The 24,499-nt window shown below is 40.3% G+C and overlaps 1 protein-coding gene across 1 annotated transcript in view; it reads left to right on the top strand.

Annotated features, from left to right (window-relative positions):
• Window positions 1–401: 401 nt before the first annotated feature.
• The window catches only part of prkg1b (protein kinase cGMP-dependent 1b), a 692,808-nt gene continuing 668,710 nt past the window's right edge, over window positions 402–24,499 (top strand). The window contains exon 1 of the mRNA XM_028795416.2: window positions 402–801. Within this exon, the coding sequence (XP_028651249.1) occupies window positions 536–801 (266 nt within the window). The 5' untranslated portion in view covers window positions 402–535. The remainder of the gene's footprint in view (window positions 802–24,499) is intronic.

Here is a 24,499-nt window from a genome sequence, read left to right as displayed (position 1 = left end):
CTTGTAGCAGCGCGCATTGCCTTGCATATCCCATAATAATTACCGGTGCTTCAGATCATTGCGCCTTGAACCAAGAGGCACAACCTCCGCCGTCAGTAGTGTTTTTTTTACCTCTTCTCCTCATGTTCTTACTTTCTGCGGCTCTGGTGGAGCCTCGACTCCTGCGCTGATCAAACGCGCAGCTCGGCAGTCCGCGTGCTCGCCAGGAGTGACTCTGAAGGTCTCCGGAGAGGAAGGGCAGCTCTAATTGGTTTCTCAATGAAAGATAATCACCAAGTCCCAAGAGGCATCGGGGATTAGCACTCAGCGGAGATACATCACTGGCTTTTTTAGGCATCTCACCACCACCACCGCCCCCCTTCCCCCCCCATCCCAGTCCATTCAGCAAAAGGTAGGTGGATCGAAGAAATCTCATACCACCCTTTTCGTATCAGGTCTTCCCCTCAGAAGCATAAGGGCTTGATCACTGATTAGCCGGATCTGCCACCACGAGTTCACTCCTTCTTGAAAGGAGAAAGTTAGCCGAGCTCTGAAAATGAGTGACCTGGAAGAGGACTTTGCCAAAATTTTGATGTTAAAAGAAGACAGGATAAAAGAGTTGGAGAAGCGTTTGGCCGAAAAGGACGAAGAGATTCACGAACTAAAGAGAAAACTACACAAATGTCAGTCTGTACTGCCCAGCGCGCAGATCATCGGACCCCGGACCAGGAGGGCACAGGGCATCTCTGCTGAACCCCAGACGTACAGGTCTTTCCAAGATCTGACTAGACAGCCCTTCAGGAAGTACACAAAGTCGGAAAGGTAGGTCAGGTTCTACTGGGTATTTTTGGGCGACTTTTACCTTGACAGATACTGACCATTTGATATGAAAATAAAGACGGCGACTCAGTTTATGCAATAATTGTCAAAAAGTGAGATGAAATGATTGTCGTGTTGCATGAAATAAACACTACAAAAAAAAAACTTAACGCAGTATGTTTAGAAATCACTTTGCACTGTTTCGCCGCGTGTCTTTAACCGGGGGACGCAAAGTTTTACTAAGAGAGGGGGACGCAGAAATAAGCTGTGATGGGAGGGGGGAGGCTGTGGAGAAAACGATGATGTAGCTTTAAGAGCAGAAAATAACCCAAGGCATCAGTGAGTTTCATTGATCTGATCCATCATTAAATCCCCACTGGAAATTAACCGGAGGAAGTACAAGACATTATTGGCTTTTAGTAGCTCGAAGCCCAGGGCAGATATGCATGTTTAAGGATATTTAATACTCCATTAGAAAATGCAGTATGTGCCCAGTCCAAATTGTTTTCCTTTTTTTTTTCTTTTCTCTCTCCCTCACTCTGAGCTTTCCTTGAAGTCTTTGCACGTCCACAAGTGCACTATCGTCGCTTTTTATAAATTCATATCCGATAGACTTAATGCAGAGATACGAGTCACTTCAAAAAGAGAAACGCCGCCTCACAAGTATATCGACAATAAATGGCTGTATCATTGCAACGTAGTCGGTTACCATGGAGAGTGGTGATATGAGACACGGAGTGGGGCTGAATGAACACTTCAGTATAAGATGTCTGTTTACCTGTCATGAATGACACTCACGCGTAGAGTTTTGGGCGACAAGTCGTGCCTAACGGGCTCCTCGTGCACTTTGGGGGTCCTCGGCACCGGGATGGAGGCGAGTGTATAGCTGTCAAAATAACTTAGCGCTAGATTACCTTGTCATGATATCAGAAGTGAGAGCTTTTCAAAGAGTGCGTAGAAGTTAACAGCTGCTGCTTTTATTGCGGCGAGGAACAGTTTATGTTTGTTTTTATTATGTGTCACAGTTTATAAATTAAACACGGTGCATATTGTAAACATGCAACTGGGTTTGTTAGCAGACACAATCCTATCGGTCCACATTTCTCATTGACTTTTATGAAATACAGGACGAGCCACAGTTTACTTCCTTACGTATTGCCCGGAGAAGTAGCAAGTTATTTTTAAGAATTTTTCAGCATCTACTTTATGGGAACGGATTTAATGGATAAAAGTGTATTTTTTTAATTTGCAAAATCTATCAAATGCATTTTAATGCTTTGTACAAGACACCCACCCTGTAAGTGGTTGCCATCCAATCCTCAATTTTGTCATGTCATCGTAGTCAATATCTGCACTGAGTTTGGTAACAAGGAAAAAATGAGAGCTACTAAAACCTCCTCAGCCCCATACAGCAGGTCACCATTGAGCTTACCACCGGGTTTAGCAGCTCCATTATCAGTAATTTAAGGGCTGCATCCTCACATCTACAGAGTCCTAGGCTCTCTGCCCACTTTGTAGAGTTTCCGTGTTCTACCTGTGTTCATTTCTGGGTATCCTGGTTTTCTAACCACATCTCAAAGACATGTGTAGCAGGTTAATTGGAGACTCTCAAGTCGCCTCGTATGAAGAAATATGGGAATGGCAGTGCCCCGTCCAGGGTTGGTTTCTGTCTCCCTTTTGGGATTTGTCCAGGCTGTCTGGACTGGATAAGAAGACAGATGGATCATCAACTATTTAATTAGAGATAACACTGCCTGTGTGTATTAATAGTGGATAAGCGTTTGAAGCAATATAAAAGACAGGGCCATAAATGTAATTGTTGCTTTCACAGGGAGATATGTTAATGATACAACAAAACCCAATAAACTAACCCTGACCATGCTTTAAAATTGCCACAGCTAAGAAAAATCTAGGTTCTTTAATTAGTCAGATATGTCAAAATGTTATTAATTAACTCTCAAAGTACACCCTTTCAGCACTTGCTCATTATGGACACAACTGATGTTAAGGCGCATCAGCACTGTAAGCATTCATTAAGCAGCTGATAATAAGCCTTGTAAACCTTCCATTTGCCTAAATAGGCAGCTGCAGATCCAGTCCTGGAAGAATGGTGAACATTGGCAAAGTCTGTTCAAACTGATGCAGTGGGCACTTCCGTTTCAGAACTTGCTACATCATAAGTGCTGTGGTTTCCACTGTCCATCCTGAAGCCATTACACATCCGGGCTTTATTCTGCTGACCTCCTTTGAGCCATAAAAACATTCAAAGAGTGTTCATTAGCTCAAACAAGTTTACAGGGGAGACCAACAATTTTCTGAACGACATAAAGTGCTGCAAAAAAGAAAAAAAAATCAACAACAGCCCTCAAAGAGACAGTTCAGATGAAAGTTTCTGTAATGTTAAACTTCATTTGGATTGGGACGAAAAAAGACAAAAGCCAGCGCCACTTGACTTGTATATACTTATTCATTGTGCCAAGAGTTTTATGACTACCCTCAAATATTATTTAAAACTAGAGGTCATTGATATCTTTTGCAAAAAGAAAATGAACGATCCTTTCATTTTTACAGAATGGCTGTTTTGTAAGTTGTGAAAAATATGACCTTCTGTTTAAATAATTTGACATATTTTAAGTAAAAAAATAACATTTGCAACCTGATATATAGTGTATATTTGTTCCTTCTAGCATATCTGTATCCTTTACGTTTTATGATGGGTGCTTAAACAGAATGCAGAGTGCTGCAGTCACTTTTGCATAACGATTCACATCTTTGCATTTTCTCCCCATGTTCATATTGGATTACTCCCTGAGCTCTGGTTTCGTCCCACAGTCCAAATACTTGTAGGGTATGTGGATTGGTGAAGCTGAATTGGCCCAAGTGTGTGTGTGTGTTCACCCAAAGATGGACTGGCACCCTGTCCTGGTTTTTCCTGCCACCCTATACCTGCTGGGATAGGCTCCAGCTTTCCTGCATCTCTGGCCAGGTTAAAGCAGGTGTAAAAAATGGATGGATGGACATCACGGTTAAAAACTGGAGTTTAAGAAGTTATGTAGAACTGGAGGAGAACATGTTTCATATACTATCTGCCATTAGGCTCCCTGGCAAATCTGTTCTGCGAATACCCGACGTCCTATCTGGAGCTGGTTCTTATTCTCTGCCTGTTATTACTGGTTAGGCCTCCCTCCGCAAGTGTGATTCAGAAATGGGCAAATGATCATTTCATTTTTACAGAATGGCTTTTTTGTAAATTGTGAAAACATGATCTTATATGTATAAACTAGACAAAGAGCCCGTTTCGACAACGTAAGATGAAACGGGCACGAGTTTGTGTCAGCAGTGTATGAAGAACAAATAATAAGTAACGAAGAAGTTGTTTTGTAATGATTGTAGTCCGCTTTACTCATTACTGTACAGGCTTGTACTGTCAGTTGATGAATTTTCCAGGCCTATAGTATAATATTGAATGATGAATGTTCCAGTACAATATGGAATAGTAATAAGTATAAGCACCACAAGCCTGATATAGGTGTATTGAATGAATGCATAATTGAATCAGAATGCGTAATTAGGTGTCGAGCTGTAGTTGAAATCGCCTTTCAGGCCTCTAGAGCTTTAATCGAAGTCTCCTTTCTCTTTGAATTTTTGTGGTCGTAAATCCGCCAACTGCCACGATGTTGAGGTTGGATGTCGGTCTCGTAAGGTTTTTTGGGCAGCTCCACAGAAGGAGACTGCGCATTCGGCTTCGGACGTGCACAGAAGGCAACTGCGCATTCAGCTTCGGATGGACGTGAGTGAGTGAGTGAGGAGGCAGGCGAATTATGTATTAAGATAATTAGACACATTTTAAGTAGAAAAAGGTCATGTTTGTGAGCAGATATATACTTGTGCCATCTAGTTTATTTGAATACTTTATTTTCTGTGATGGGTGCTTAATCAGAACACAGAGTGCTGTAGCTACTTTTGGTGTCTATTTTCATCCCAACACGGGTGCCCAGTTTAGAGATTCGCGATAACCGTGGAGTGCGTTTCCAGTCAAGAACTGGGCTCCTGTGTGCCTAAAGAGACAAAGATGACAAATGATTAAAGGTCTGTTTTCGAACTTTAGACATAAGGGCTATTCGTCCGGCACAACTGCTGTTTCTAAATGTCTTCATAAATATTTGATGCTGATTGGAGTCTAAATGACTTGTCCCCCCTCACTTCTATGCAGTCTAAGTGGGAACACTTTGATCATGTCTGCCCGAGGCGTCTTACAAAATCTTGCTCTAAGAGTTTTAATTCCAGTTGGAACTTTTACTGAAAAATGACAAGACCCTTCATAATAAATAATGCACTTTTTTCATATGTGTGATATTTGTAAAAAGAAATTGATTATTTTTCCTGTAATTTTGCTATTCTTTGCATACTGTATGTAGCTATCTTGCACATTTTATGATTCCCTCATATGTTTTCATTCACTTGTGATTTGTAATGTGTGCTCAATGAAAACTTCTAAAAATAATATAAATGTAGCATTAATCAGTGGCATGCTGATTTGCTCACTGAAATAAAATATCAAGGACTCTTTCAACTTAAAGTATTTGCAGCATGTGTTACATTTTTCCTGCTTCATTTATAACACATGATCACAGACCCCTTTGCCACCCCCCTTTTCCCATCATGTTCATTGATTCCCTCTACTCATTTTCCAAGATTGCTTTCAAAGACAGCAGCAATGGATGCAAATCATAATCACACCAAAATGCTGTGTCAATGTACATCTTTTTCTGCTGGGGTGTAGCTGATGGAAACCCTCAAACACACAGTGAAACCATGCAAGTTGTTCACAGAAGGTGTCACAGCTGGGAAGTGTGCTTGTGAAATGGGATCGCTTTCCCTGACCCGCGTGACCTCGATGCTTCCCATTAACCTGCACAGACTGTTGTCAGTGTTACGTAGTGCTGTTCCTTGCTTGACAGCGGTGCTAACTGCTCCCTCCAATAGATTTTTATTAACTTTCAGCTGTAGCTAAGCATCAAGCACATTCGGTCAAATAATTATAGATTTCAGGATTACAGGGCTGTCGAGAAAGGCAAACTGGCAGTGCTGTCTTTTTCATTATCTCTCATTTTTTACTTTAGTCACACTCTCAATAGAACAAAGTATCGTAAACCTTATTGATTAATACTGTTATAAATAATGCTTTATTAATTTTACCAGCTTTAGCAAAGGCAGGTTAAGTATCTGACTCCAGGTCATGCAGTGACATTCCAGCTCCTGACCTGCTAGGCAAATATGAATGCCATGACCCAACAGTTCAATATATAATTTACATATCTTTATAACACTTATTTACTGTATGACACATGTTGTGAAATCAAGTACATTTCAGTCATTCAGATTAGTTCTGATTTAAATATCATGAGGAGATGGACAACACCCTGCTTCATATAACTGTAAAAAAACGTAGTGGGCACTGAAATAGAGGAAAATAAAACAGAAAGGCTCAGCAGAAAATAAACAATTATGTGCTGTGCGACAAAAGGCTACTCTTTTATCCTTATTATTATAATTCTTGTTTGCTCCTGGCTTGGGCTACATTTCCACACAACCACAGGATGGCAGCAGTGTTTTACACACAACCTTATCAGAAATCCGTCTACAAGTCCTTGTATCAGCTTATCAGTAAATTTCATATGCGGCACGATATGCTTACTGCAGTATAGATATTGCCTGCTTTTATATGAAAGAAGAATCAGCTTATTATGCTGAAGCAAGACACAGTTAAGGTCAAAGTCATTTGTTCATTATTGTACCAATCCATATTGCCTAGACAAAGTCCACTTAGAAGCCCTTTGGTGCTACATGTTGTGATCACTCTGAAATTAAAATTACTTGTGTATGCTTAGTTTACAGTTGGGGCATTTTTTATATTTTAATTCATTTGTTGCTTTGTATTTTCCTCATATATATAAAAGAAGCTCATCAAACCAATTCTGGAGAAATTGGGTTGTCACCTGTGAACTTTCTTCAAGGATCTTAACATTATTTGCAATACTTGATTTATACTTTTTAAATTATCAATTTGTACCAGCCCAGCTTTTTATCAACATGTGAATCTCCATGAGAGTGTGCAATCTTTTCAAACAGTAGCCATTCTTCTGTAGGATTTACCTCTCTTTGTCCCTACTGAGTTTCTCCTTGACTTTACTGTGGGTTGCACTGCGGCTTTATGGACCGAGCATCCTGGCTTACAATCGCAGCCTGGTCATTTTTGTGTAGAGTTTGCACATTCTTCATGCTATCAGAAACATGCTGTTCATTTATTTTTAGTATCCATCCATCCATCCATCCATCCATCCATCCATCCATCCATCCATCCATTTTCCAACCCGCTGAATCCGAACACAGGGTCACGGGGGTCTGCTGGAGCCAATCCCAGCCAACAAAGGGCACAAGGCAGGAACCAATTCCAGGCAGGGTGCCAACCCACCGCAGGACACACACAAACACACCCACACACCAAGCACACACTAGGGCCAATTTAGAATTGCCAATCCACCTAACCTGCATGTCTTTGGACTGTGGGAGGAAACCGGAGCACCCGGAGGAAACCCACGCAGACACGGGGAGAACATGCAAACTCCACGCAGGGAGGACCCGTATTTTTAGTATTTTTTTTTTTAGTTTTTTTTTTTATTTTTGCTTAGGAATATTTTTATCATCATTTTATTAAGGTCAGTGCATCCTCATTTTGTGCATTAGTTTCTGAATTGTTTTGGGTGCTGCAGTTTTGTGCATTGGATTGTTATGGTGATCTGTGCTTGCTAGACATGTGATGGACATGCTGTGTGACCCATAGCATCACAGCACCTATGATACATAAATAGTAATGCACACATTAAAAAGAGTCTGTATTTCTAACAAATAAAGAGAAGAACAGTGCACGAGCAAGCAAAATATGAAATCATTTAAGGAAAGACTTCTGGTTGTGATTTTAGCCTTGTGCTGGTGTATTTGGTTTCGTTCAGTTAGCAAACAACTTCAGCATTCAGACTTTTGCTAGCGATAAGGATTATTTTTTTTGTTTTTCCCCTAAAATAAAGACTGTAACAACATGTGTCACTTAGTATAAATCAAGGAGCCTATTTGAATACAATAACCTTGTCTTTTTGGGTTTTTCTTACATATGTCTAATGACATGCAGTCAATCTCGAATTATCCCCTGTATGAATGGGTGTGTGAGTGGGCCTGTGGTGGGCTGGAGCTCTTACCAAGATTGTTTCCTGCTTTGTGCACAGCGCTACCTAGATAGGCTTCAGTTCTATAACCCTGAATTTGGGTCTGAGAATACTCATATATACCGATTAGCCACATCATTAAAACCACTGACATGTGATGTGAATAACATATCTCATTACACTGCCACCTGTCAAGGGATGGAACATAAGACAAGGGCCAAATTGTGATGGTTAGATGACTGGGTCAGATCATCTCCAAAACGGGAGGTCTCGTGGGGTGTTCCCAGTAGGCAGTGGTTAGTACTTACCAAAAGTGATCCAAAAAAGGACAACCGGTGAACTGGCGATAGGATCATGGGTGCCCAAGGCTGGCTTATGTGTGCTCTGATTACACAAAAGAGCTACTGTAGCACAAATTGATAAAAAAAAAACTTAATGCTGGCCATGACAGAAAGGTGTCGGAACACACAGTGCATCGCAGCTTGTTGCATATGGGGCTGTGTATCTGCAAACCAGTCATTTACCAAAGGAAGAGATGATAGCGGAACGCACTATGGGAAGAAGGCGAGTGTGATTCTCTGGGTAATGTTCTGCTGGAGAAGCTTTTGTCTTGCGTTCATGTATTTGTTACTTTGACACATACCACCAGCATAAAGATTGTTGCAGACTATGTACACCCTTCATGGCAAAGGCATTCCTTATTGGCAGTAGTCTCTTTCAGCAGTATAATGCAACACTGCAAAAATTGTTCAGGAATGGTTTGAAGAACATGACAAAGAGTTAAAAGTGTTGATTTGGCCTCTAAATTTTGATCAAGCATCTTTGGGATGTGCTGGAAAAACAAGTCTGATCAATGGCAGCTCCATCTTGTAACTTACAAGACTTAAAGAATCTGCTGCTAACATCTTGGTGCCGGATACCACTGGACCCATTCGGAAAGTCTTGACATGTCAGAGCTGTTTTATTGCCACAAGACAGGCCTACACAATTTTAGGCAGGTAGTTTTAATGTTGCAGCTGACAGGTGTACATTAATTCTCCTGTCTATAATGGTAAGTGCATTATCCCTGACGGTGAAAAGAATCTCTATAGCACAATTCCACTTCAACCATGCTACACATTAGGGATAGTCATACATGGCCAATGAGCATTGTTTAGCTTAAGTAGGACATTGTACTTTGCAAAAAAGACAGGCACTATATAAATAAAATGTATTATTATTATTGGTTCAGTAGAGCAAAGAATTTTTTGTTATAAGTCAACATATTTCTTCTTACAGTTCGAGACATGGTGTTTAATGACTTTTCCACGAAAGTCAGTCACTTTTAGATGCCCTTACATTGATGCTCCTTGAGCATGGGAAAGGCACTATATACGTAAAATGTATTATTATTATTATTATTATTATTATTATTATGATCCATCCGATTCAGTACCGTAGAGATTTTTATCTTCTTGATCAGGCCAGTCATCTCAATTGTACAAGTGCAGAATTCTGACAGGATGGTCATTTCCACTTTCTTCACCAAGTCCTTCTTGCTGGGTTGGCTGCTGAGGTGGAAAGTTGGCATAAAGAAGCTCATAACTGTGCTGAAGGATACTTTCACCATCCAAAAGTAAAAACCTTCAGATATTATTCTGTAATGATAATTTACTGTACATTATACTTTTCATTTTGCACATTTTAAATTATTGTGTGCAGTGATCCATCAATCCATTTATTTTCCAAGTGTTTATTACAGAAGTGCATTTCAGAAGTGACACATTTATATATTTGTAGCATCTATATAAATGGTATAACAGTAACACATTCCCTCAGTAGTTTTATGTACAGAGGCACAAACATAATGTCAAGAGGCACTAGAGTTTTGCTTGCTCTTTTGCTCATTTGCTAATTTTGTACTTTGTGCTCTCCCTGTATCTGTCCCTTTTTTAGATGTTAGGGTTAATAAAGATGTCATTTCTCATTATCATCTGCTCCATGTGTGTTGCTCCAGGTTCAGACCGATCCCTTTTTATTATACCTGCTTGTTTAAATATTTTTTGCTGATTCTTAGCCTTTTCATTTAGGGCTTGAGGACATCCGGATTCATTTTGATTGTCTTTCAGTGCTGGACAGAATCAAGTATCATAACAATGAACAAGCTGCAATATCTTAATTGACATATTGGGCACCTGGCCCAAACCATTTTTGAGTGACATCAGCCTCCCATTAATCTATGGTGATGATTGAGACTGAGGAAAAAAATTCTATAATTTTGAAGAGTACGCAGTTCTGAGCTCATCATTTTCAGATGCTGTGGAGTTAATGATTTCAAGGCAGGATGGGTCAGAATTCTAAGACATCTTAGATCATCATCTTTAGCTTTAACCATACTGAGAGCTTGTCATTACTTGGAGGGGAGTCAGTCCTGTAGTGAATCGGTGAAAACAATAAGAAAGCTAATCTACTATCGTATCATAAAACCATTTCCTAAATACTTTTATAGGGAAGCCTTCCCCAACCTTTCTTTTTTGTATTCTGTTTAACTTAGTTTGATATAATGCATTTCATTGAGTACAGAATGAGAGCATTTGTGCAGTTAAGTACAAAACCATATATATATATACCAGATTATTGATTAAAATTTCCACTCAGTCTTATTATTAATGTTAAATTAATTTCCAACTAACAAATGATGTTAGTTGACAGTGGAACAGAGATGAATAAAAACTCCAGATCACAATTGCATCCATTCTCATTTTTAAAAGAGAAAGTTACAGTTCTATTGACTTAGTCCAAGTAGCTCCCCTCCCACTTCCCACTTCAACAGCAGTATCCAGAAGATGAAAATGGATAAAAATAACATTTTCAAAGCCAATTAATTGAGTTTACCCACTGTAGGCCAGAAACTATCCTAGCAACATTGTCCACAAGGTAGGAACCAACCCTATTTAGGTTGAAAATCTGTCATAGTTAAATAGATGAGTCTAGTTTTCAATAAAAAGGCTTTCTTTTTGTTTGAGTCCCAGTATTTAGCAGGTACTCTGCATATTCAGGAGCAATACCTTTAAAACAGGTCAAAATCAACATGTCTGATTATCCCAAGGTCTACCTTTATTACACATGAGCTATAGGGAGGAAAGGTCTTCTTTAATCTGCTGCTCCTGTTAATTTTTGATATGCCTCTGTCACTAGAGCCTTAATTGAATTTTAATTTCTGTCACTGAATTTTGACCTCCAGCTTGAATGGAGCTGTCCTTGATTTTCTGCCAATCCCTGTTATTGTCCTTACAGGTCACTAGTCATTATTCTAGCTTTGTAGATCACATTAACAGGTGCTGGCTGCCATTAAGAAGATACTAAAGTGCTGGCTGCAGAAGAGACACTCCATGTCTCGTTGTAAAGTCTGAGTGTACACCTTTTCAGTTAGGCACTGCACTTTTTTCTACTTCTTTTTGTATTTTACTGACCTGCATATATTTCTTTTTATGGGCAGGCACATTGTAAAAATTGATCATCTTTGGTTCAGATCATTCAGCTGGCCATTGCCAATGTGAGGTCTGCACAATCTCTCAGTGTCTTCAAGGGTTTTTCTCCCGGTGGTCACTTTTTCCTTTCACAATCTGAAAAAGAACATGCATTAGTTTGATTGTCAGTTCTAAACTGGCCTTGTCTAAGTGTGCATGATATGGCCTTTTGAATTACCAGGGCATGTCCAGGTTTCATTCCAACATTGTCCCCAATGCTATCACTACCCTAAACTGGATTAAGCACATTTGAGAATGTTATTTTGTGCTCATAAGAATTACATATGAGGGCTTCAAAATCACTTCAGTTATTTTGTTTAGTGCTTTCTGACTCACCGGAATGAGAAAACTCCCATATATGATGTACTGTTCAACTCGTCTTGATGTCTGGTTACGGCCCTCTAGGCCTGAAACCCCTTATTTTAGTCCATTTTTTGGGCCATATTTTATCTTCAGCAAAAATGATAAGAAAGATTTGAAGTTGTGCATGCCACATCATTTCAACCCAGGAGTTCTTCCCTTAATGGGATTCAAGAGGTCAAAGATAGTCTTTTTCAGTAAACTTCAAAAAAATAGGGATTGGTAATATAGGCATGCGGAGTGTCGTTTAATGCTGTTTTGAGGTTGCTATTCAAGAATATCATAATATTATTGGCAGGCAGTGTGGTGTGATGGTTAACGTTCTGAAACTAGAACTTTAAACTGAGGCTGTAGGTTCAAATCCTGATACTGACACTGTGTGACCATGAGCAAGTCAATTCACCTGCCTGTCCTCCAATCTGAAAAAACAAATGAAATGTAACAAATTGTATCTCAAATCTTGTAAGTCACCTTGGATAAAGTCATAAATAAAAATATTTTTGATATTTGATTCTTTACTGGTGGTCCTGGCCCTCTAAGAGCCACTCCTAGAAGGTTAAAAACAACAAATTTCAAACATAAGGATGTGTGGTATCATTTTAGACAAATTCAAGGTCAGTGGTTATGAATATGATGTTGTTTTAAATTTAATCCTTTACTAGGGATTTATCCTTCCGTCATAGGGCGAAAAATGACAAATTTCTATTGAGAAAATGTAGGCTCTAAACATTTAATTAAAGCACACATTTAAATATTTCACATATATGATGCATCTATTCTTATTTATGTAATTCATAAGGTAGAAGTACATAATAATTACATTTGTTATGAACACCCCAATTTAGAGCATCTTACACTAATTTAAACTTTTTAGGTTAAACAAAAAACTTCAGTGCAAATCACTTGACATGTCATGTTCAAAAGCGCAGGCTGCACAGATGCACATTCTTACAAGTGGAATACGGACAGGTTAAGTGATCTTACAGTGGAGCCAATGTGGTACTTGAACCTGTGACTCTCAGCATCCTGTAGGCCATGCAGGCAGCATTAAACACTTACTTTCTGGAACTGAGGAGACTGCAATTCCCAGCTTCCTTAGGGTTAACGTCTGGCTTGAAAGTGCAGGCAGATTCATCAGATTACTGTGGTATCGATCAGTGTATCAAGTTTCCATTGATCTGGATTCTCTGAGCTGGGATAGGAAGCTACAATAAAAAAAATGACATCTAAAACCACCCACTTAAATTAAGGTGCTTTCAAGGACAGGAAGAGGAAGGAAAAAGTTTTTTTTTTTTAATCAATTATAATTTTCTGCATCAGCAGGACTTAGTGCTTCCTTAGAAAATGGTTTGCTTTCTGCAGTTGGTTTTATTAGAGGACAATTTAAAGATGTGCAAATAGCAGAAGGGCTTTTGGGTCCTGGGAATCTATGATGCCTTCCTGGAAACAAGCTTTCTCTCTTTTAGCTTGTTAGCTAGAAGACATAAAGTTACAAGCATCCAAACATCCCAAGGACCCCAGCCCCATTATAATTATAATGACAGCGCTATTCATCAGGTATAACATTCTTCAGTTTATTGATAAATGTGCTGATGTCACTTGAACCATTACAGCAAAGGAACGGACTGACCATATCGCACAATCCATGGCGCTTTTCAAATCATTCTTTATTGCTTCTGATATCTCAGGGTTTGCTGGGATATGTGACTTCTCATATTACATTTCATGAATATTATCTTCTTCATATATTTGGCTTGATAAACAGCTGTTTCCTCATACATGAGTGCAGCGCAGTAGCCACAATCTGCAGCCATCAGGATGATATCTCATAAGCCCCATTAAAATATTTAATAGTTTACCGATGAAATCAGAACAGCTACAATGCAGCTTAATGTCAAGTGTCCGTACTGCAGTGTTGCATATTATGAAGAAAGACCCCACTGATCCCTGATATGTAGCTGTATAGCTTTTGTTTTTAACAGAGGGAAATGTTTCTAAAACCTTGCCGTATCTGAAATTAAGAAAACAATGAAAATGATGATTTACATTCCTTCAAAGCAGTGTAGCAGCCCGAGTACACAAAACGACTGCACTCTACTCTGCAAGTATTCATTCTGGGCATTCCTCCCAGGTGTCTGTCATTATTTATGACTTATATTAAGAAGGCAGATAGTTTTCAATAATGTGCACAATATTATTTTCCAGGAATGCATGATAACAGAAATCTGATATAATGTTGACAGCTATTGTGAAAGGGGCACTTTCCTGGAACAAAAGTACCAAAACAATGTCAGTTATTAAAATTCATACTTTTGTTATGCAAAAATGTCAAGAGAGGGACTGTAAATGGAAGAACACAATAGACTAATAACAAACCTATGCCACCTCTTTGGGCCTCGCTATACCAGTATTTTTTTCTCTGCTTGGTGGGTTGCTGGTCAACTTGCCCACTACTAATCACTGCACCATCAGCACCAAGTGTCTCATCCCCCAGATCTTCTAAACTTTTTCTCTCTTCTTATTTCTGAGGTAGCTCTTAATGCACTTCCTCCCTATAGTTTGAGCCCAACTGCCCCCCTAACTCTAAACTTGTAAGTCGACTAGTAAAGGGATGGCATTTTGTGCCAGCTTAGAGCTAATTCTTTAGCAGATCCCAGATCTCCAGGAAGTCCTGTGGCCTTGTTCCCAGAGCTGGTAGCCCCAGGTCATCCTGCCTGATGAACTTGGCTGTGCACCCTTAGTATTTCTTGTCTCTCCATTATGACCATGGAATAATTTCTTCCAGGCCATTACAAATTTGGAGAGAGCACCTCTTCTAATGCCCACATTAGTTTGCCTGTCATTAGAAATCAACTCTAGTGGCTGTCAACCCATCTTATCCACATTTCGGATCCTCTTCTTAGATGTGTAAAGATTACATCAAGTCTGTAAATAGTAATTTTCTTGTTTCTTGCCATTTTATCCCTGACACCACCTTGCCAGACTGGCACCCTAACACAGTATACAGTATTTCGGGTGTTTTATTTTTACAACCAGATTCCAGCTGTACTGTGTTCTAAAATGCATCAGTGCACAAGCAATATATTTGAATACAAGAAGTCTGAAAACATGTCCAGCAGTGATTCATCCCTACCAAGGCAGACCAAATGCCAACATGAACACTGACAAGAAAAAGAAAATCGAAAGGACTTAAAAGTGGTGAATTAAATGTGGTGAATTAGAAACAACCAATCTAACTACTGGTCTTCCTCTCTCTTCTTCCACTTTACCAAATTACTCATTGAACATGGTTATAATATGCAAGCTTTCGAGGCAATTTAGGCCCCTTCTTCAGGCAAGATGTAATACAGAAACTGGAATTCCCTGTGTTTATATAGACACTAGGACAGTAACAGCATTGGAAAAACTTTAAGTGAGACATCTTAGATTAATAGACATCTGCAGGCTAAGATTAATTTAGCAAGAGAGGAGAACAATGTATAGTCAAGATCCAGTTTCTGTATTACATTTCTTGCCTAATGGCTAACATGGTACAACACCCTAGTACTACTCACTAAACATGCAATGATGTTGCCAAAACTGTTTTACTTGGTCATATGTCTCTATATTGAGCATTTCAGGTGTATTTGTCCAAATATACATGTGTTTTTCAGGTCACCGGTGGTTCCTGCAGACATCTCCTTCAGCTCCATTACTCAGTGTTGCTTTTCCTACTTTGATGCAGGCATTGTTGCTGCAGAAATACTTTAAAATTAGCTCTCAAAAAACAAGCTTAGTTTGTTCCACTCCTTCATATGGCGTTTTTGGAGACAGGTTATGCTTTTGTAGTAATCTCAAATAAAAATAAGTCAAATAAACTCCTGTAGCCTTTTTTTGGGCTAGCTAATCAAATAAGACCCTTTGTGCCACTTTTCCATTTCAACCACCACAGGTACTCCTAATTTCACTTCCATCTGTCTTCTCAAATCTTGGCTTCTGTTCCTCTTGCAAGTCAGGCCGTTGCCATCACTCAATTTAAGATTCTGAACACAGACACTAATCTGGAAGTCTTTATATTTCACTTTAGGGTACATGCAGGGCAGTCCTAGAAGCTACTTCTGGTGTTAGGTATGTGCCCTGAAAGCCCTGGGGCCATCTTGCCAGAATGCCCTCTAGGAAACACAAGTGCTGCTGCCATCATAAGACCTGTGTTTACTTTAAAATGGTTGGTAACACTTAGTATTAGTAGGAGTATTGGTGATATTGTCACATCAGCAGAGTACAGTAAAATCCTTACTCAGATTAGATTAGATTACATTAGATAAACTTTATTAATCCAAAGGGGAAATTTAGATGCATACAGAAGAAGAAATAAAAAAATCAAAGACACAGACATATACAACAAATAATGCAATCAATAAATAAATACATATAAATGTATATTGTGCAGAAATTGCAAAGTGATCTTAAACAGCATCAGCATTTAGTTTGGGATATAAGGTAGCAGTGTTAAATTGCCTGATAGCAACAGGTAGAACAGACCCCCAGAAGTACTTTTTAGCATACCTCCTGTAGGGCATGGAGGGGTTACATGTTCATCCAACAAGCAACATGTCTCCCCTCTCAGGCACAATGACAATAAATAATGTATTAAACATATTACCTCAGTTTATTTCATATAAAATATCCATCCAGTCATCCATTTTCTAAACGTATACTTTACCCTGACCAGGTTTGTGGGGAAGCCAGAGTCTATCACAGCAGACATAAGACGCAAGGCAGGAGCAATCTCTGGACAGGGTGATCAAACTGTTACAAGGTGAACACACAAACATTAGGGCCAATTTAGCATTGCCAATCCAACTAACCTGCATGTCTTTGGACTGTGGGAGGAAACCAGAGCCTCCAGAGGGAACCCAAACAAACACTGGGAGAACATGCAGACTCCACGCAGGGCGGGCTAGGTGTGTGAACTCTTGTCTTTTTGTTGCAAGGCTGAAGCACTAACCACTAACTCTACCACTTTGCCACCCTAATAGAAAACACTAATTAGCTTATCTTGAAAAAAAAAAAACCTTATTCTGCTTACATCTGGTAAAGTACATAAATAATCTTCAAAAGAATATAAATAATAAGCTGGTTTAAGTTTGCTGATGATGCCAAATTCATTACAGTGCATACCTTGTAATTCTCCCTGTAGTGCTCCAGCAGAAGCCTCACCATTACTTTACATAGCTTAAGTAAAACCTCCCTTAAATTGTATTCAATACTCATTATGGGCATTATATAATCTGATGTTGTCCATCGTGATCAATGAAGACCACTCAGTCATCCTGGGATTAGGGGACTGGAACATGTCGATGAGTACGTAGGTGGCTGGTGAGGCCAATCTGCACCCTGAACAACTTCTGGCTGTATGGCCAAGGAACTGTAGGATCATAACAGGGAACTGATGTATGATCCTTCCTTGCCTGTTTTCACCATTCAGCAGCTAGTGTTCGCCTTGCCTCACAGGTGGCAACACCTTTGTAAATGGAGGCACACCATCTAAACTTGTCCTCGCCGTTTTGTTCCCATGATACTAGGTCTATGTCGAATGTCCTCAAAGTACACTTCAAAGTGTCTTTGAAGTGTTTCTTTTGATCTCCTTTGGGAGCTCTTTCCATGCTAGAGCTCACCATAGAAAAGTTTCATGGGTAGCCGGTGGACTGGCATGTGAACCAAATGACCTGCCCATCACAGCTGTGACTTTATCAAGATGTTATGAATTCTGGGCACTCCTGCACAGGTGTCAGGGATTCTGTCCTGCCACTTGATGGACAAGAGTTACCCTAATGCAAGTAGTGTGGAAGTGGTTCAGTTTCCTAGCATGGTGCTGTTAGATTACGTTTCTCAGGCATAGAGCAGCATAGGGAGTGTGATTGCCTTGTAGACCTTCAACTTTGTTTGAAGTCTGATGCCCCTTCTGTTCCATACTGTCGAAGATTGAACTGGCCTTTGCGAGTCTCGTGTTTATTTCATCATCACTCATCATTTAGTTTCTGGTCATGCGTGCTGATGTTTGGCTCAGTGTATGGCTTTCCAGGGGCTGGCTGAAACATGACCATAGTTTTCATATTATTGATTGTGAGGTCAAAGTTTGAGCAGGCTGTTGCAAATTTGTCAATACTATGTTACATCTCAGCTTCTAAAGCAGCACTGAGGGCACAGTCATCGGCAAAGAGGAAGTCTCTAATATATGCTGTCTTAACTTTGGTCTTCGTTTGAAGCCTCCTGAGGTTAAACAGTTTGCTGTCAAATCTGTATCTGATGCCAGTACCTACATTATTGTCTCTGAAAGCATCAGTCAGCATGGCTGAATACATGAGGCTGAATAGTGTAGGGGCCAGAACATAGCCCTGTTTGACTCCATTTGTGACTGGGAAAGGCTGAGATATTCTTCCATTGTTCTGGACTGTACCTAGCATTCCATCATGGAACTGGCGTAACATTGGGATACACTGATTTGGGCAGCTGAACTTTGCCATAATCCTCCATAGTCCTTCTCTACTGATGGCATCAAAAGCTTTAGTCAAGTCTACGAAGGTGCAGAACAGGTCAGAGTTCTGTTCTTGGCAGTTCTCTTGTAACTTTCTGGCAGCAAACATCATGTCAGTTGTTCCTCGCTCCTTACGGAATCCACATTGAGTTTCATGTAGGGGTCCCTTTTTGAAGTGAGAGGAGAGGTGGTTCAAGAAAATCCTTGTGAGCACCTTGCCTGCAGTAGATAGTAGAGGGATGCCTCAGTGATTATCATAGGTCTGACGATTCCCCTTGTACTTGTACACATGTACGATCGAAGCATCTTTGAATTCCTGAGGGACTTTCCCCTGATGCCACATACTTTGGAAAAGTTTACATAGTTTATTTGTCAAGGCCGGTCCTCCTTCCTTATAAATCACACCTGGGATCAGCACCCAGTTCTTTTCCACAGGATAGTAGCTTAATTGCCTTCTGGGTCTCTATCAAAGTTGGGGGATCGTCTAGGGCTTCATTTATAGGTACTTGTGGTAGACGCTTAATGAACTCATCATTGATGGACGAAGGATGTTTCAATACAGATTCAAAATGTTCAGCCCACCTCATGAGAATGCTATCTTTATCAGTTATCAGTGTGGTCCCTTCTGCATTCAGGAGGGGGATGACCCTGAGGATATGAGCCCATTGACTTCTTTCAGGATATTGTAGAAGTTTTTCATTTCATGCCTGTCAGCATATCCTTGTAGCTCCTTGGCATTTTATACTCACCCAGGTGTCCTGCATTTGGTGCAACCTCTGTTGGACAGTACTTCATATTGTGACCAATGTCTCTGCCGTTTAACTGCCAATAATGGCAACGACCATCTCTTATAGGCAGTTTAGTACCTTCTCTGCTCTGTTTTTCTACCGCTTAGTGCCAGCAGCTGCACGCTCTTATGCTCTTAAAAGCGAGCTGTCCCACTTTTAAACCGTAAACTTATGGAAGAGAAGCACCTCTACCCTTCAGAAACTCCTTAAACAGTATTTCAATGAGAAACACACACTTACTCGTCCTTTTGTAAGACCAGCTGCAGGCTTGCAGGCTTACCATGCAGCATGCTTCTTGCACAAGGTTTAGAACATTTAAAAGACTCAGGCCCATCCAACCTAACGGCCCACTCGCCTGTTGTCTCACTCTCAGAATGCGTCTGCCCCAGTCACTGCTTCCGAGCTGTTGAACCAGGAGAGGAAAGCTGGGCCGCGACTTGTGTGCTTGCCTACTGAAGGTAATCCCCTTTTGAATAAAGTCTTGTGTCTGTACCTGCCAGTTCAGCAATAAAGGTTTTGTACAGTGGAAACCTGCTTCCTTTTTTCCAGTCTCCTGTTCAACTCTGTGACCCAAGCTTGACAGTAGGTGGAACTGGAGTAAGAGAGAAGTACCTAGTGGATACAATGTTTTTTGTTCAGCAACTGTTGACTTCTGTGTTGATATTGTTGAACAAGTCCTTTGTTGTCTGGTGAATGATCCTAGGATCTCCACAGCAGTATCATACACCAGATCACATAAAGCCGCCTAGTCATTTTCTATGTCCTGGCTCTCCAGGGAGAACGACTCTGTGTGCAGGATCAGTGAGTCAACAAAGTACCGCTTTATAGAACTGTTTCAAAGTTTGTGGATATTTAGACTTTTGGCTGCCTTTATGTCTTGTGGATGTTTCTAGGGCTGGATGTGGATGTTAAGTTTGAATACAATGAGGTGATGGTCTGTCCAATACTCCACATCACACATAGACTTGGTAACCCAGGCATCCTGTCTGTCCCTTCTCCTGACGATGTCATAATCAATATGGTGCTAATGCCATGAGTAGGTGTGCATCCATGATGTTCTGTTTCAGGTACGGAAGAGAAAGAGTGTATTGGTAACCAAAAGAGCATGCTCTGCACAATGCTGCAGAAGAAGCTGACCATTACTGTTACATGTGCCAACTCTGTACTTCCGGATGACCCCATCCCATGAGTCAGAACCAGCTCTGGCATTAAAGTTGCTAAGGATGACTAGCTTGTCCTCTTTTTGGAACAGAGGTGATTCCAGAGTGCAGTTTTACATAGAACTTGTCCTTGTTCTCATCTGCATTGGTCATGCTTGGAGCAAAGGCACTGACAAGTGTAGCGTGTTTCTTTGCATGTGAGAGTGGGAGCTTCATGGTCATGAGACAATCATTTATGCCCTTTGGAAATCCAGATAACTTGTTTACAAGTGATGTCTTACAGCAAAGCTGACTCCTGCCTCGTACCTTTCTTCACTCTCCCGACCATTCCATAAGAATGTATAGCCTGCACCTCTTTCACACTGTTCACCTTCTCCTGCAAGCCTAGTTTCACTCAAGGCTGCAATGTCGATTTTGTATCTGGCTAGTTCTTCTGCAATAAGGGCAGTTCTTCTCTGGCATCTATCACTTTCTGCTCTATCAAAGAGGGTGCGCATATTCCAGTGATCCTTAATCTCTGTTTACTTTTTATTTGACCACAATTGTTAGAGGTCCCTGCCAGCCGCGACTAGCTAGCCTGGGAAATTGTTTAGAACAGGCAATTTCCAGGGCAACTTTTCTAGCTGCTAGTGCTGCTCAGCCAGTCAGGTGGCTGCTGAACTTGCCTGCTGCTCAGATTCAATGAAAAGGATGACATAGAGACATGCGCAAAGACTTGGTTTAAAGTGAGGAGGAGTTGCACTGCGTTAATCTCACTTTCTTGTTTGAGATCTCTTGAATCAAGTGGCAAGTCAAGAGCAAGATGGCTGAAGGTATAAACTGATGCAGTGGATGACCATGTTGTCCTTGTGCCTCGATATGTTCAATGCGCTCCTTATTTTCTGCCCATTGAACCATCTAGGTGTTTCCTCCACACATTTCGCTGGAGCCAGTCTTCGCATGCATAGGTAGGCAAGCCTTGGACTCACTGACAGTTTAAGACCTATTGGCTACCCACACTTTGTTTTGCCAGCCAGTTGAAGCCCTTGAATGGGTGTTGCTGCTGATGCAAGCCATCAGCTATGTGGAGCCACTAATCTAACATTGTATTAACATTCTTAATCTCTTCTTTCTTTTTGGACAGTACTACTGTAAGCCAGGCTCTGTTCTTTTTAGCCAAATGCACATCTATCATCATTTAATATATAGTGTACATGCATTTCACTTGCAGCCAGCTCTCTTATGTCTGCCTTTTCCCTTTGTCCTTGTGATATGCTGTGCTATGATTCTTTGCACTTTGATTTATCTGTGTACCCTAAACTTTAATCATTGTGCTAAATGCACTGTAAAGCATTTCATAGCAAATCTCATTATGACAGACGACACGCAAAATAATAACTGACTGATTTGGTTATACAGTACATTTTGCATAATTCATTGTTCTGCTTATAGCTGCATACAAGGGCAGTACATTGCTGATTCACACTTTAAAACTAAAACATTAGAAAATATCACAGAAATGTTTATATGCACTAGGTATATATAGTATGCTATTATTGCCCTTTACTTGAAAGCAATAAATATTATCACTGTAAAAGAATTGATTTGCTTATTTTGATGAGAAAAAAATGTTTATTCCAAATAAAATGCACATCACATCAAGTGACACAAGCCATTTTGAAGTAGGTAGTATGTTCTCCCAAATATTCAGCATGGGTCTGCATCTAATACAGAAAATGCAGTTGCTGCACTCTAGTGGTCTGAAAGACTCATTTTCAATGATCTGTCATTTTTCTACACTCATTTACTGGAGTAACTAAGTCTAGGGTTTCCCTGCCCTGGTGCTATTCCTCTCACACTTACACTGTTTTAATGTTGTCAAATGATTTAAACACATATCCTTATGCTGTGGTAGAAACCTAGAGTTCCATTGAAATGACACCCACAAGGAACAGCTGATGGACACTGAACTAGGGTTTAAGTGTTTCAAACTCTATATACTAATTTTTAAATGCATAGGAATCCTATATAGTGACATAATGAGACCATCTGGCGGGTGTGATCCAAACCCTTAGGTGGGGACTAGTTGCCCTAAGCAGGGTGAAGCCCTTCCAGAGGTTCAAGTACATGAAAGGCTTCAGGATAAGGAAAGGAATACATTTAGTTGTGTGGTGCCACTAGCAGGTAGTAGAAACTTGGTATTGTGTAGAGATGGGGTCTTGAGTTTGATTCAGTAAGCAATTACTGTAAATTGATCCTCCTATTCCCAAACCTAGCAGCAACTTACTTTAGGCAAATTACATATTCAATATCCTCCAGCATTGGTTTCTCAATATGTTATTTGTGGTGCCGCCAACACAAGAATGAAGGAGAAGGCCTTGTGCTGCACAACATGAAGGGGTGGAACTGTGGTACTCCATAATTAACAAATAATTCCTTTACTAGACAAGACAAAAACAGTCCTGTCTATGCAGCCACAGTGGAACCAGAAAACAGTCAGACCCCTTCGCTTTTTCACATTTTGTTATGTTGCAGCCTTGGGCTAAATTCATTTTCCCTCACATCAAGCAACATTCAATAACACAGAATGACAAAGCAAAAACTGGATTTTATAAATTGTTAAAAATTTATTAAAAAAAAACGAAATGTCACATTTACACAAGTATTCAGACCTTTTGCTGTGACACTTGAAATCTGAGATGCATCCCATTCTAATGATTATCATTGAGATGTGTATACACCCTGTTTGGAGTCCCCTTGTGGTCTATTTAATTGATTTCACATGTTTAGGGAAGGCACACATTTGTCTATAGAAGGTTCGACTGTTGACCATATGCATCAGAGCAAAAAAACTTAGCCATGAAGTCGAAGGAATTGCCTGCACAGCTTAGAGACAGGGTTGTGTCAGGGCACAGATCTGGGGAAGGCTGCAAAAAGTTATTTTAACACAGAATATTCTCCAGAGTGCCTAATGCCTTTATAATTCTTAAAAAGAAAAGTCTGGAACAATCATGACTCTTCTTAGAGCTGGGCATTGGCCAAAATGATCCATCATGGGAGAAGGACCATGGTGAGACAGGTGACCAAGAACCCAATGATTTCTAATGCTGAGCTCCAGAGAACCTATATGGAGATGAGAGAAACTTCCAGAAGGACAATCATCACGGCAACACTCCTTTGACCCTGGCTTTATGACAGCTTGAACAGATAGGAGCTTCTCCTCAGTAAAAGACACATGGAAGCCCACATGGAGTTTGCAAAAAGGACCCTAAAGGCCTTTCAGACTGTGAGAAAGGAGATTCTCTGGTCTGATGAAACCAAGATTATCATCATGTCTGGAGCAAACCAGGCACCACTGCAATAACATTGCATCAGTGAAGCATGATGGTGGCAGCATCGTGTCATGGGATTGATTTTGTGCAGCAGGGACTGGAAGACTAGTCAGGGTTGAGGGAACCTGAACAGAGCAAAGTGCAGAAATAACTTTAATGAAAAGCTACTCCAAAGCATGCAGGACATCAGACTAGACTATGTGTTCATCAACAGGACAATAATCCTAAACACAAAGCAAAGACAACACTGGAGTGTTTAATGCACAACTCTGAGAATGTCCTTGAGTTGCCCAGCCAGAGCCTGGACTTAAACCCAATTGAACATTTCTGGGGAGACCTGAAATTAGCTGTCCACTGATGGTCTCCATCCAACCTGACAAAGCTTAAGAGGATCTGCAGAGAAACATGACAGAAAATCACCAAAACCATGTACGAGAAGCTTGATGTGTCAGACCCATGAAGACTCCACGCTGTAATCGCTACCAAAGGTGTTAAAAAAAAAAGTACAGAGGAAAGGGTCTGAGTACTTGTGTCAATGTGATATTGTTTTTCATTTTTAATATACAGACGTGCCTTGCTTAATGATGGCATATGCTTCTGACTATTGCACCGTTAGTCAATTCCATTGTTAAATGTATTGATGTATATTAAGGGGCGTGAGTGTGCCTCTGTGTCTGATGTAATTTCTGCCACACTGACTTTGGATAGAAGGTTCCACATCTACATCGATGTATTCTATGTGCAGTGCATGGTGAAATATGAACTGGTGGGGCACCAATGTATTGGGGAGGCATATGAGGATTGTTGAAACTATGGAATGGGAGGGGGGGGGG

The sequence above is a fragment of the Erpetoichthys calabaricus genome, chromosome 2 (genome assembly GCF_900747795.2).
Source record: "Erpetoichthys calabaricus chromosome 2, fErpCal1.3, whole genome shotgun sequence".
Taxonomy (NCBI): domain Eukaryota; kingdom Metazoa; phylum Chordata; class Cladistia; order Polypteriformes; family Polypteridae; genus Erpetoichthys; species Erpetoichthys calabaricus.
Note: the sequence above shows the minus strand (reverse complement) of the source record. Positions and strands in the feature narration are given on the sequence as shown.